Source organism: Fundulus heteroclitus, unplaced genomic scaffold, assembly GCF_011125445.2.
Source record: "Fundulus heteroclitus isolate FHET01 unplaced genomic scaffold, MU-UCD_Fhet_4.1 scaffold_55, whole genome shotgun sequence".
Taxonomy (NCBI): domain Eukaryota; kingdom Metazoa; phylum Chordata; class Actinopteri; order Cyprinodontiformes; family Fundulidae; genus Fundulus; species Fundulus heteroclitus.
In genome coordinates this window covers 596,588-611,990 of record NW_023396978.1, presented here as the reverse complement: position 1 = coordinate 611,990, position 15,403 = coordinate 596,588, and the positions used below count along the sequence as shown (strand labels likewise).

Below are 15,403 nucleotides of genomic sequence, written 5' to 3'. Positions count from 1 at the left end.
GTAATTACTAACTTCGCTGACAGAAGAGCTAATTAGCATATAGTGTCTTACAGTTGCTTTCCAGACTACTACTGGCATTATATTGAAAAATAATTATTATACCATAGAAGTTATTATGGCAATGTTATTTAAGCTATTGGTTCATACTAAAACATAAAATAAAAATAGACTTACCTAATTCAAAACAGCAGAAAAAGTAGAAGTAAAACCATTCAAACTGTCAGACTGGAACCCAAAAGAACCTGGAGTAAATTAGCCCCTTTAATTACAGCCTTTATATTGTAGTTCTGATTGCTGTTTGCTCTTAGGAAATTTTAGAAATTATGACTGCTATGATGGGACTCATTGCTAAAAAACGCTTTTAGACTAGCTAAGAGTTATGGTAAATGGTAAATGGCATGGACTTGTACAGCATTTTAACTAGTCAGACAACCCCAAAGCACTTTACACTACAGTCAGTCATTCACCCATTGAAACACACATTCACACCCTGACGGCGTGTTAGTAGCCACAGCTGCCCTGGGGTAGACTGACAGAGGCGAGGCTGCCATTCATCAGTGCCACCGGGCCCTCCAACCACCGCCAGCAGTGAAGGACAAGGACACAACCACAGAAACGGTCGAAGCGGAGCTCAAGCCCACCGATTGCAGGACAAACTCCCTAACTCCTGTGCCATTATTTTAGGAGCATTGACTGGCCATGGACCAGTTTTATTTCAAATCTTTGCTAAAAGAAATTATGGTTTAAACTCTGAGCCAGCCTTGGAAGTGCCTCATTTAAAAAGAAGCCAAGGCCAAGAGCAGCTGGACAGTTCTACAGGACTGCACCTCTGCTGCCAAATGTAAATTGTTCAGATCCAATTTTAAATTCACACTTTCCTTGAGTGAACATTTCTGATGTTGTGCTGCGCAAAGTGGAATCCAAAGGAAACAACCGTTATCCCTATGTCTTATTCAGAGCAGGCCCTCAAACCTGCACTTCAATGAATGATTCAGCTGTACATGAAATATTAAACTAGCCGGATCATTATACACCAAAACACATCAATCGTCTCTTAAGGAACAGATCTATGACACAGAACAAGAACATTTCAGATGAAACGACAAATTTGAAATCATGGTCGGACTGTCCTTAGTTATTGTTCCATACAGTAGCTCAAAAAAAGCATCTGTGTCTCACCGGATGCGGCTTGTTTTTTAGCTATATGGAGATCCATCACTAGACATTGCCAACTTACAGCGTTGCTTTGTTACAAAAATCAAAAATTTTTATTTAAGTTCTATATGCAGAGGCTTTCTGCTCTCTAAGGCAGTGTGATTCAAATGCTGAGTTGGCCAGACACAGATTACCTGTTTCTGATGGCATTCTAGTGAGACTTGCACTGGTTACATAGCCTGCATCTGAAATGTTCAAATTATAGCTCCTACCTCCTGTTCCTAGCTCCCATCCCTTGAGCTTTCATAGGTCAACAGCAAGAACTCTATTGTGGAGAGGAAAGGAGCTTCGGACTTGCTGTGCAAATTTTGGACAGCCTTTAACTCATACGTCATTACGTGACAGAAACGCGCATGGGTGATTCTTGTCAAATCGGGTCTACAACCTTTCAAAATACTTTTATTTTGTTCTTGTAGGCTTGTCATTATCTACATTATGCATAAATCAAGAAACACATCTCTCCATCCATCAGTTCATCTGTTTTTCTATCCATTGTACATCCATCTATCCATTGATTAAACTTTCCATTCATCCAACCATCTGTCTGTCCAGCCAGCCATTCATCCACTTTTCTCTCTCTCTCTCTCTCTCTCTCTCTCTCTCTCTCTCTCTCTCTCTCTCATTTATCCTTCCTACCATGAATTGTCCCTCTTGTCCTTTCATCAATGTACTTCTGCATCCATCCATCTACTTGTATGTCTGCCCATTTATCCATTCTTGTATTTGTTTTTCTATCCATCCATCGGTCAGTTCATCCCTCCCTCCCTCCTTCCCTCCTAACTCACACCGTGATGAGCTTTAAGCCTGGTTTCATTCAGGAATGTGTGTCCTGTCAGTATATTGGTGAAAACGCAGTGAGGGCAGAAACTGTCTTATGTCTACCAGAGATGGGATGTTTTTGTGTTTGGGCATGAGAGGCCATGTGAGTCTGCCTCCTGTTGGCAACCAGACAGACAGCCTGCTGCTGTTCCAAAAAAAATGGGGAAATTACATTTGGATCCCCACCTGGTGACCAAATTGTGGAAATAGCTCAGACTTCTGTTCTGCCAACTTCTTTTTCTGTCCTTGTTTCCTTTGAGAGTCAAGCTGCGCACTAAATGTTGGCAAGCTCCTCTAAAGGAGCCCATACGGCCATTTTTATATGCTTTTAATATCCCAGATTTGAACTGAGTGTTTCCTTTTTTTCTCTCGTTTTTTGCAACCCCTTTACTCGTCTGGCCAAATTCTGTTTGTTTGACTTGGAAGATGTTATTATTATTTTTCTTGATCACTGCAGTGATATGTTAGGGCAGATTTTAAGAAGACAGTGCATTTAATTCACCAAAACCGAAGAAAGTAAGTAAAGTAATGCATGTTTTTGAATATGCATTTGTACTGTTCACATGTTTGTGCTGGCAATATTCACACATCTGGATCTTTGCCATATTTTGTTACTTTAAGCTTGAATATATTTTGCTGGGATTCTAAGTGATTGTGAAAGTGACAACACAAAGTAGTACTTATTTATTAAGAAGACTGAAAATGATGGTTTTAAATATTTTATTCTTATAGAAAAAGTGGCTTGCAGTTGTATTGAGCTCCTGAGTCAATACTGGAACTAGCTGTGATTTGAGATGCAAATCTTTTAGATGTGTCTCTAAGTAATCTCCAAATTCCCACTCTTCCTTGCAAAATAGTTCGACCTCAGTCATGCTGGACTGGGAGTATATGTGAACATCTGTTTTAATTATCAACTCTAACCTCAGCTTGATGCTGCTACCACCATGTGTTACTATTAAGATTGTGTATTCAGGCTGATGTTGTGTGTTGGTTTTGAGAACCACCTATCACTTGGCCTAAAAGTTGAAGTTTGAACACAGCTGCTCATTCAACACATTTGCTGTGCCCCCAGCATAGCTTATGGAAATATATATTGTTGTGCGTTCTCCTTGCTACTCCACCATAAAGGCCAGATTTATGGTGTGCTGCCTAAATAGTTGTCCTTCCAACAGGTTCTCCCACCTGAGTTGTGGGGCTCTGCAGCTCCTCCAAAGTTACCCCGGGCCTCTTGGCTGCTTCTCTAATTCATTTATTCTTTGCTAAAGCTGTCAGTTTATGTGAATGGGTTATCTTATTAAGCATGTGATTCCCATACTATCTTCATTGTCAGACAATTGATTAAACTGTGCTCTGTGAGATGTTCAAAGCACAGGATATTATTTTATAACCTAACCCTGCTTACAGCTTCTCCATAACATCATCTCAACGTGTCTGTTTCTGTGTTTTGGTCTACATCGTGCTGTTTAGTAATGCCCAATGCCCAACATGCAGGACAGGTAGACTTAAGACGCCAAATAGTTGCAAACAATATCATAGTAAAAGGTGGGTTGACACACTACAGTTTCCAAATATCCTATAATTATAAAACATTTAAAAAAAAAATATTTTCTTCCCACATGCACAATTTTGAGTAGCTCGATAACAGTAAATTCAAATAAAAATACATTTTGAGTTGACGGTTGCACCAAAAGGAATTTTTGCAAGACACTGTGTGCGATTCTCTGGGAAATGCATTCATTTGTATGGGAATTACTTTAATCTCTGAAACTCTGCTTGCTGCCTCACTTCTCCACTGAAACTTGCCTCTAACACCTTTAAAATATTTAAACTCTGCTGCTACTTTTGAATGTGTGGAACTGGGGCACAGAAGTTAGTACACTGAGCTTTTTCATGTACTCACCTGGGATTGAATAATATCAAATTAAAACACCCTCTGAAAGTAACTGGCTATGTTCTTTTCAGGAATGTTATTTCAGAGGAAGCTGATGGATAATATACATGGCAACCTTTCCAGACCAATCATAAGTGTTTCAGAATAAATAAATCAAACAACGAGATTGTAGGTATTGAAAGAAACATGGAATACATCATTACATCATATCTAGACTCAAGTGAAGGAAATACACATCTGCCATGTTGAATTTGCAAAAATGTTGTCCTCAGAGCTTCAACGGTAGTGCAATTGTCCTAAATTAAACAATTTTATGCTAGATAGTTGCACTCTAATTAGAAAATAAACAGGGAGGTAATGATTGGGTCATGCACACAAAAAACATGCATTAAACAAGACCTGGAACTATGTTACAAGGTAAAACATTGTTGCCTATAACAGTGTGTTTGAATTAAAGATAACAAGGATGCCAGTAGATATTGTTGTTTCCTAAGGATTGGGCCTAATTTATTTACAAAACCTAAATGCTGGTGAAGATTCTCAGTCATCCAGGTCATGGTCATTCCAAAAAAAGGTAAAAAACAAAGCAACTGGTCTTGTTTTCCGTAGTTGAAGAATGTTTGGCTTCCTCTCCAGGAAGCTTTCTCAATTCAAAAAGTCTGGAGTAATGTGGAGTAACAAGCTTTATACATGTTTCTATTTAATTTGCACGTTATCTAAGCCATTACAAGGCCTTTGTTTGCCAATTGTATAAAGCTTGTTACTCCACATTACTCCAGACTTTTTGAATGGAGAAAGCTTCCTGGAGAGGAAGCCAAACGTCTTCAACTACGGAAAACAAGTCCAGTTGCTTTGTTTTTTACCTTTTTTTTGGAAATACAAAACCTAAAGAAATTGACCAATGAGTTTTAAAGTTGTGGAAAGGGTCCCTGAATATGCAAAATATACTGGGCATTTGGGGGGAACAAGTAAAATAGCGCGGTAGTAAAGTAAAATTAAACACAAGAAATAAAACCCACATTAATAATGCCGACCAAAAAAAAGATGATTTATTTCAGTTACCTCTATGCATCATTTTTCAGCCATAACCAAAATGCAAGACCTATTCAAAGTAAATAACCTCTGCTGGGCATTTAAATAACTGTATTCATCACTAAAACTGAGATTGTTTTGCAGTGTTTTTGCCTCTTTACTGTAGATGTCTCTCTTTGGATGAGTAATTTCTTATGCATTGCAAGCATTTCTGAAAGTGCGGCTTCTTGTTGAGAGATGTTGAGAGATGTGACGCTGTTGGCTTGCTTGACTGGTTTTGTATAGCTTCAAAGAGAGGCCAATCAGTGTGCAAGAGTAAAATCATTTCCATTAATGACTGCCAAGGAAGAACCTACACTCTTATGTTGGAAAAAAAAATCTTTTGATTTGTTTCTTTGATAAAACCTTTAGTTTTTTTTTTTATCTCGAGACAGCCCGTTTTTTTTTTTTTATATATATATAATCATGCAGAAATGATCATATTTAACCTTATTGCGCATTATAAGTACTGCCAGAGTCAGTCCTCTGATGTTATTCATCTTTAGCGTGCTGGTTGTGAAGCGTTGCGTGTTTCACTGCACGAGAAGCTCATTTACAGTAGCCATATGTTCAACGTTTGACACAGTTAAAGAAGAACACCTTTGATGTTTCAATCCTCAGCTATGGAGGCACAGGTTCAATGTCAACGCTGCGGATTTCTTGATTTTAACGTTAGTCGTTTCTTTCCGAATTGTTTTTTCCATCATAAAACCCTCATTATGTCAGTGAATCCCATTCAGCAGGCTGCTATTCCTGCTTCTGTCGTGCCTCTAAAATCCCATGACAGCTCTCTGAGAGGAAGAAGCGAGTTTGCCGAGATGGCCTCCTTCTGTATAGAAGCGTTACTGAAGGCCTCAAGTTGAGTTTCATGGCCAGCACTCCGAGTTAATAGGCCGCGTCCTACAACTGGAGTAAAAAAAAAAAAAAAAATCTCTGCTTGTTTACAAGACGGGGTTTGTGCCAGGAACATGACAAACGCTTCCCCGCACTTAAAGCTGGCGGCAACCACAGAAGGTGGCATATTAACAAGAACACCTAAATCTGTCTGCTCGCCTTAACCTCTTGGATTTCAGTCTCACTATAACACGACAACTGCATTAACGTTTGAACATGCAAGAATTGTTTGTTGTCGACATCTTCTCATTTGGGAGATGAAGCCGGTGCCCTACATCTGCAGGGTATGATCAGGTGAAACGTGTTAATTGTTGTTCATTAACACGTTTGGGTGTTGTTGTGGTTTGAGAGTGAAGGCCTTGATCAAAGTCTGCTGATGGAAATCAATGCTGCCTTTTGTAGTAGGAGAGCAGCCAGTTCCAGAGCTTTGCCCACTGATGTGGTGTTGGTGGACTTTGACAAGCATTTAATGATGCGTCACTGGGATGGACAGGTGATCAATTTATTTAGGCAGTAATGTATGTATCCCCTGGTAAATCTTTAATTAATGGGGAAAGAAGAGGACAATGGGGACGCAGAGGGCCGGAGCATATAAAAACCCAGCAGGGTAAAAGGGGGGGTTGCTTTCTCATTTCCTTTTTAATTAGCTGTAAACTGCTGGATACTGGTGTTGTGTTTCATTACATTTCCAAATGTCGTCGTCAAGCCTAATCTTCTTGCAACAAGGCAAGATTTTTATGCTAAATTGAAGAAAATAAGTATTGATATGGAATTTGCACCCGGTGTAAGTACAAGCCCAAATAACTAAAGCATACAAACTGGTGCATGCATACAAATAAATTATTTTTTCAATTAAAGTGGAATAAAATGGGCAATAAGTATTTATGAAAAAAGGTGCAAAATGGTATAGTAAGTCAAGAACACCTATCTGTTAACTAGGGCTGGCCGATATGGCCTATAATCAATATGTTGAGCAATTCACCTCAACAACAATAAATGGATGATAACACTAAGTTTGCTAGAATATTTGGACGAGTCAATAACGTTTATAGTCTGATCAGATCAGATCAGATCGATATTGACCTGTTTGGATGTCATTGCACATCAGCCCAAAACCAAATACCAACACTGATGTTTGGTCTCAATTGTGTGGGACTATTTTTCAGTATATAGCACATGCACATTTCCTATAATTGAAGGAGGAATAAATGGGGGGATATCTTAAACCGTTCTTGATAATAATTCAAAGATGAAACCAGAGTTGATTTTTATGAAGGGTCAACTATCCCCAAACACACAGCCAATGAAACTCTTACTTGGTTTAGTGAAAGAAAAGAAAATTTCTCGGATGGTCCAGTCATAAACCTGAACTGAATCTTACCAAATTTCTATGTAAAGGACTGAAGATGCGAGTTACCAGAAGAGAAGTCAAAAACCTTCTGAGGAGTGAATCAAAAAATACACCAGTGCAATAGATGAGACTTGTTTCTCCATTCAGGAGACATCCTGAAGCTGTTATTACCAAAAAAGGTTTTTCTACCAAGTATTTAATACATGTAAAGAAGTGTGCTCAACACATATCACCTGTCTCATTCCAGTTCAAGGACTACTTTGTTTTTATTTATCTGTTTTTTTTTATTTGTTTTGTTCATTTCTCAGGTTGTTGCTGATATCAGTCAACCAGATCATTAGAAATACTTACAAAGATGAACAATGTGTGCAATATTTCCCCTCCTGCAGTAGAAAATTCCAGTTAGCTCGAGTAAAAAAATAATGAAAAAAAAAAACATTTCTGGATCCTTATGGTTCCACTTTAGAGCACACCACTTCTAAGCTATAGCGCAGCAGCAAATCTACTACCTGTGCACTTACCCTTTTTCCACTTTTCATGGACAATTGGCTTCTTTTCTGGACCACTGCACTGCTGTGAAACAGAGGCCACAAGCCCCACATTCATCATGTATAGTACTGTCCACAAAAAAATGATTTGTTCCTCTGCTGCCTTGTGAGCCTCTTTGTTTTTCTCCACTAGTTTCTTCTGCTGCTGGTTTAGTTTTTTTGGAAGCCTTTTGGAGCAACGCACAAGCTTATTAAAATAAACAGCTTGTCTTGCAGAGATGGCTCGGGTTCAGAATGAACTTGCACATCCAGGCCATCTTATGTCCAGACGCTTTGGATGGTGTTACTTCATTGTCAAGAACAGAAAAGAAAACACTCTTCTCTTCCTTTGCCTCACAATATATTGCTCATACTAGAGACGAAAAGAGAGAGGAGGGTGTATGTTCATGCATAAGGACATTAAAGTGACAGTGTGACTCTATCTTTATGCATCAATCCACTCTGCATTTGAAAGATTTCTGAGTGTGGGTGGAAAAAAGTCACACTATTAACTCTCCCCTGAATGTGTGGAGGAGATTGTGTTTATGTTTTCTATGAATATATTTTCAAAGACATTAAAAACCGGCAGCCTTCTCGGTTGCATGCACCAAACAGAAACACAAACTGATAAATAATTTAAGGCGCATAGGAGCAAACGCCATATTTTTTTCTGTTTCTTGGACATGTTATCAGTTGATGTTTAATGCTGGAACATTTTTAATTAAAGAACAAACTTCAACAATTTATCATGCTCAGATTCATTCATCTGCTAAGTATACTGCATTTTGCTATCTGTGTTTTGCTCGTAAAATGATTGCACTGTCTAAATAAGCTATGGTTTGATTATGTTGGAATCAGAGAGGTTTTTAACCACACGGTTTGTGTTAGACTGTCCTAAGTTTGCCAGTTAAAAACACATTGAACATTTTCTTAATCCAGTTACAATACAAACTTTTATTATTATTAACTTTTATCTTACAAAATTTTCACTGTTTCAACACAGTCAAATTTATACATGCAGCCATACATTTATAGTTATGATGCCATTAATGTTTGGCTAAACACCCCCAGAGAAGGTGGAAAGAAATCCCCAACAAGCTTCTGACACATTTCACCCTCTTGGCAGAATTGATAATTATTTTAAATTGTTATTGCATCATTTGCTATGTTTACCATAACTAATAGTTTTGGTCAGGGTGGATGCGTGTTAGGGGTTGGTGTCATGTTGGAACACCCATTTGTGTCTACGTTTCAAACATCTAGCTGTTGATTTGGGGTAAAGCTTAGGAATTTGGGGGTACCCCTCTGTCTTCATTGTTCAATACACATTGTGCTACGCACCAAACAGACCAGACCATTGTCCTGTTGGAACATCCAGTGCCGAAAGGTGGAGAACTTGGGGGTAGTTCTCCTTCATTATTCCTCTCTACTTTGTGTAATGCACCAGTACCATTGGCACAAACAGTCCCACAGCATGATACTGCCACTACCATACTTGAGAGTTAGCAATGTGGTTTTAGTTTTGAAGGTCTAAGCCTGACACCCGCAATTATAGTGCTCATCACAGGGGGCCAAACATCTTAATATTGGACTTGTCTGACCATTAAACATTTCTCCAGAGGCATTTGGATTGTCCATGTCTACAGCCGTAAATTTCAGTTGAGCTTGTAGGAGCAGATGCCTCTTTCTTGGCCTGTGCCCCTCTTAGCCTATGTTGATGGTCGACCGGGTTCACTGCGAACAGTTGTACTGATGTTCCGTCTTTTTCCAATTTAAAATGGGTTGGATTTCTAAAACCTTTTCTGGAATGGCTAAAGAAGGCTAACATTTTGTGCCTGGGATAGCCAGACTCTTGAAATTTATGCAGACCAGGTCAGTGAAAGGAAAACATGCAATTTAAGACAGTTCATTTAGAAAGGTAGCTAATCTTACGGTGAAAGTTGTGCCAGAAGCTTGTTGATGGCTTCAAAAGGTCTTAATGACCATCTATCCTAACATCAGTGAAGCTGTAGGTTTATATTCGAGTCTGAATGTAAAATTTAGACACGATGTGGTTTAGAGAAAATTCACAAACTTTTGTACATAATTGTTGGACTCAAATGAATCATTAAAAACTTCAAAATGAGTATATTTATGTTTACATAACGGCTTATACCTCAGCAATTCGGCTCATGATACATATATGATCTAAAGAAGACCCAAACATCAAAAACTTGTCCAATTAATCCTTGAATGGTTTGGATAAAAATACTGGTTGCCTCTAAAACAAACTCTTTCTTTCTTTGGCGACAACTAAAGAAGCCAGTAAATCATCAGCTCTCTGGTTCCGTCTGACATTGGCACACCCAGAAATTATAAGTTACCCAAACAACGTTTCTTAAACGAAGACAGTCAACTACTTAGCCTACTACCTAGTAGAACTGGAAATCTGAGTCTAGAAAATATAAAAATTGGGCAGGGAAAATGTGATGGAATCCTGCTTATGGTATCCTAAAAGATGAAAGAACATTGATAGATATGTTTTCTCCTGACAAGGATTTCTGAGCTCCTGATCTGCTGAACACTGGTCAACTTCAAAATCCATTAATTCTGTTTACTATTCCATCAATCAGGCTTTGATGGCAAATAACGATGGGAGTGTTGAAATAATTATTACACAGGTGTTTTTGCGGAAAGGGTGGTGGTGTGTGTGTGTGTGTGTGTGTGGGGGGGGGGGGGGGCAAACACAAAAGATTAATATTTGACTTACTTTGCCACATGTTTTTAGTCCATGAAACTCAGCTGTGACTGCCAACAGCTCTTTACTCTATAAGGATAATTTAAAATGGCTGCAGGATTTATGCAGGAGGCTCCTCTGCTGTCAGCAATGTAATTGTCTGACTGTACAGTAATTGTTCATGAGTTGAAGACAACATGAGAGCACGTGTGTGTGTGCGTGTTTGTGTATGAGGTGTGAAAGAGGTGAGGGTTATACAGTATAGGAGAAAAGTCTATATATCTGCTTTACGGGAATCAGAGTTCAGTTCGATGTCAGGATAATTAGTGTTTGAGTTTCGAAACTGATGATGAAGTCAGACAAAATTAGGCTAACCTGCCCTCAGGTAATTATGCAGCATATTGATATCCAATAACCAATTCATGTAACTCCTTGGACTTTTCTAACTCATCTCCACTGAGATACTGTTGAAGTTTCCAGAAATTAATTTGCAGAGGTAATGCTATTGGGATTCAGTATTATGTTCTATTTTAAGAGACATGACAAAAAATGACTATTTTGATGCCAGATGAATACAGATAGATTACAAGTCTGATGTATTTTCTGCTTGCTAATAATGATTTCTGTCATTAAATTCCATACATAGTATCCCATTTTCTTCCTGTCTATTACCTTGTGATCTGATGGCGAAATTTTCTGTCACTGCAGGTGAATCTCTGGATAGCAGGAGCGCTGGTGGGATTCCCCGAGGGTACTGGAGCTTTTCCTGGGTAGCCGAGGATGACCTGAGGTTTCCAAATGACACTGCGGCCAAGTCAGGTGAGTCGGTTGTTGTCAGTTTCCCTCAGCCAGACGGACAGGCTGAGGAGTCTCCGTCCTCCACAGTCTTTGTTCCCAATTGGGCTCGATGCCTGGCGTCATCTTCCCATCAGCGCACATGAACGTCTCTGTCTCGCCTGCCTCCGATCATCCCTCCTGGCACCGTCACAAAGATTGGTTTTCGCTTTGATCAGCCTGACCGTGACTCCTGCCCCCCACTTTTAAGGTTGCAGATGAATCCAACTTGTTGTCATTGCACACATCACACTCAGTTCTTTGAGCAAACTACAGGGCTCAGTAGATGACAATAAAATGGAGAAGAGATGCAATTTAACAAAGAAAGTTAGTCACTTTTTACTGTTTCTTAAAATAAAGGTTTGCACAAAAATTAAAATCATGCAGCCATGATAGTTGTTTAAACACAAGCAAACATAAGGCAAAGAAATTAAATAAGGGAATAAAGTGTAATCGAGTACAACCTCTTCGAAGGTTAAAACTTCAAGTTTGGAGGTTAAATCATTGATATATTTCAACTAACATTTTCAAATCATACGTTTTAATATGCATATAATTAGGCATTAATAAGTTATATGTAATTTCCCAAACACTATCACCTGACCTTCCTACCTGCAGCACGACCTACATAACACCTAAGTATGTTAATAAGTAAATGCATTATTAAAGCAGCAAGCTGTAAATTTTGACCCAAGTATTAGCTTAATTTTAGATATATACAATAAATTCCTGGTCAATATACAGCACTTGGCACATATAGATGTTCCATTGGGGCTGCCCTTCTCAAAAACCCGCCTATGTAACTTAAGAGGATCTGATCCATCACTGAATGGGTCATGTTGGCCTAGAGTGCCACTCTAGGTCAACATGACCCATTCCAGGTTACAGCAGTCTGAGCTCCACCTGCCATAACAACAACACAAAACAAATATGACACATATCTGATCAGACATATTTTATGTTCTCTGGTGTAGAATTTAATCTAAAGGGGTGAATGTGGCCTCGTGTTTACAAGTAACTCCATTACTTCTCAATCTGCTAGTCCGAGGTGGTCTGCTATCAGATTCCAAAACACAGAGGGGGACTGTTTAATTTTGCAACAGTGCAGTGTTGCCAGTGGCCTTTAGGGGTGCTAAACCTGGAAGTTACAGGTCTAGCTCCCATAGTGGCTAAAAGGTATACAATGCTGCTCTAATGCAGCTCTTTACTTTCCCTGAACTGGTTCTAATTTGGATCATCCTAAGTATCTAAAGGTTATTGCTACAGTGACTTGTGACCCTTGAACATTTTTTGATTCTTCTCAGGTTCTTTGCTCAGATGTTGTCCATTCCTTTTTCGCAAAATAGCTCAAGCACAGTGGGGTTGATAAAAACGACTGCTTTTATTTAGAGTTAGGACTGGACTTTGACTGGGCCATTTAGACAGGAATATCTTTCAATCTAAACCATTACGTCATAGCTTTAACTTTCCGCTTTGTGTCGTTCTCCTGCTAAAAGCTAAAATGGACCCCAGATTTTCTTCCAGGATTGTCCCGTATCTTCCCATCAACTGCATCCTGCATGTGCTGGAAAACACATATCCCCAGCTTGATGCTGCCATCACCATGTGTCACATTGGGAATGGTTGCATGCAAGCCACATTCTTCCACGTTTCCTGTGTCCCCTACATCAAGAGGGTGTGAATAGTTTTGCAAGGTATTGTAAATTTAGCACTGAGCATGAACTATAATGTACTGTATTGATTACTATTCATTTTGGACACGTTAATGTGAGCTGAGCAGCACAGCTCCCCCTGGTGCCATTAAAGAAATATTGTAGTTCATACGTGAACTGTGCTCTAAAATAGTTATTATTGCAGAAAGGAGTTGTGACTTTCGTAACCTAATACTGAGAAGATCTCATGCCTTCCCATCAAACATTAACGATTTCTTCAAGTTGTGTGTACAAGTTGGTTGTGTTAACATCCTGCAGGAGCATACTTTTGGTTGGAAGTGAGTCTAAATGTTGATTGAATCCACGTTTAATGAATTCCATATTTTATAACATTTAGATTAAAGATTAAAGATGAGATTAAAAATTGAGCCTTCAGGGGCCACTTTTCAGCCATAGTTTTGGAATACATTATGATTCAGACCACTAAAGACCATATATATGAGAATGAGAGCAGCTTTGGGAATTCAGCTGTATAAAAACACAGTTTTTTCTAACAGATGCATAATGTCATCACTAACATTTAGCAATTTTTTTTTTTGGCATTTTCCTTGACCTCAGGGGGAAATGACAATTAGTCTAAACCGATACTCTATTGAAAATAGAAAATAAGGATCTTTTAAGAAAACATGAGAAAGAATATCAATTATTTTTCATTCTCTTCATTTAATAAAAGATAAGGCAGTGTCACTGTTAATACTGGTAGTAAAATCTTATTCTGGCATTATTTAAACAGTACAGTGTGTGGTTCGGCTCATGTGTGCGGAGAGATCATTTTTGACCAAACTGCACCCTTTTTTTAGACAAAAATCCAGACCAACAGTTATGTCACAGACATTGGCAATGTAGTCTAAACCTGAACTGTACGCCAGAAGAGCAACAAGGCATCATAAATCTGATGTTGTGCATGATGAAAATATCTTTTGTATGACCTAAATTTTTGTGTCCAAAATGCTGATATAATATCTTTTATGTAAGAATTATATTTCAAGGAGGAAACTGAGGAAGTTAAAGCTACAACTGAGTCACCCTTATTTTATTTTGAACATGTGATGTAAGACAGGAGATGAGTCACTTGTGACGTGCACTGCTTTACTTATGTATAAGCATGACTTTCTTGTTACCGGTTTTATTCATAGCTATAATTTTAAAAACGGGAATTAAGTCAGCAGAGTTTTGCATTATGCCTTACGATTCCTGCAGCTGTTCTAAGCGGCATAGCCCATGCAGTTCTGTGCAGATGAGACACATGCATCACCCACAGAGTTATTGCCGCATTTCTCTGCACAATCATTTTGTTTTTAAAAAATTGCCTTAAAGTGGCACAGTAATTGTTTTGAAATAACATGTAAGGGTTTTGTCAGATAATATCACACGGTTGAAATCAGGATCTTAGTTGTAAAAGTCATGTATGGGACATGTAGCTCAGATGTGAAAACATACTGTATGCATCACTGATGTCAGCCAGTATTTGTTTTAGAATCATTGTTTGATAACACAAACTCCTGCGACAGACTGGCGACCTGTCCAGGGTGAACCCCACCTCTCGTCCATTGACACCTGGAGATAGGCACCAGCACCCCTCACGACCCCACAAAGGATAGACGTGTTAGAAAATGGATGGATGGATAACAAAAACTCAGAAATAAGACATTAAAAAAATCGTGCACTGTAACCCTTGCCGGTAAAATTCAGTAAATTAGCTTTTAAGAAGAAATCTTTATTTGTCATTGCAATTGTACTTTCCAATGAAATTTTTCTTCTGCATTTAAGCCATCCCTCAGGGAGCAGTGGGCAGCTATCACAGCGCCCGGGGAGCAATCTGAGGATAAGGGTCTTGCTCAGGGAGCCTGTGGGAGTTGAGCCCAGAATCTCTAGGAAACAAGTATGATGCTCTAACCACTAGGTCACCACCCCCTACATACATATTTTAGGGGAATAGGGAAAAAAATGCATATATAAGTAAATAAGTTTCGGTTCACTAGAACATAAAAAAGATACCGCGCGATGCCAACAGAGTCTGTCCGATACATTGAAATCAGTTTCATCCATATTCTGAAAACTATGCAGCTACTATATGCAGAAAAACTACAGACTACATTTTCTAACTGGTGTTATGACTGTGTCCAATTTAAACCCCTCAGTGGTCATGTTTGAGTATTGGGGTTACAGGATGGTGATAATATCAGCAAATATTGCAATGACAAAATCTAGTTGTGATATGGTGTGAGAATCTGCTACCTTGTCCAACTGGCTAAATAAAACATTAGCATGTAAAATGCAGGTCAATAATACTTGGAATATACAAATATTACACTCTAAACAGACATTTTCAATATTAATTTTGCACTATTATTGCAATTATGATATAGTTGA

At 38.7% G+C, this 15,403-nt stretch overlaps 1 protein-coding gene across 1 annotated transcript in view; it reads left to right on the top strand.

Annotated features, from left to right (window-relative positions):
- Positions 1-15,403, top strand: part of LOC105925584 (ALK tyrosine kinase receptor) — a gene marked incomplete at its 3' end in the record, with an annotated part of 482,037 nt that overhangs the window by 192,913 nt on the left and 273,721 nt on the right. The window contains 1 exon segment of the mRNA XM_036132827.1: positions 11,193-11,303. Coding sequence (XP_035988720.1) covers positions 11,193-11,303 — 111 coding nt within the window.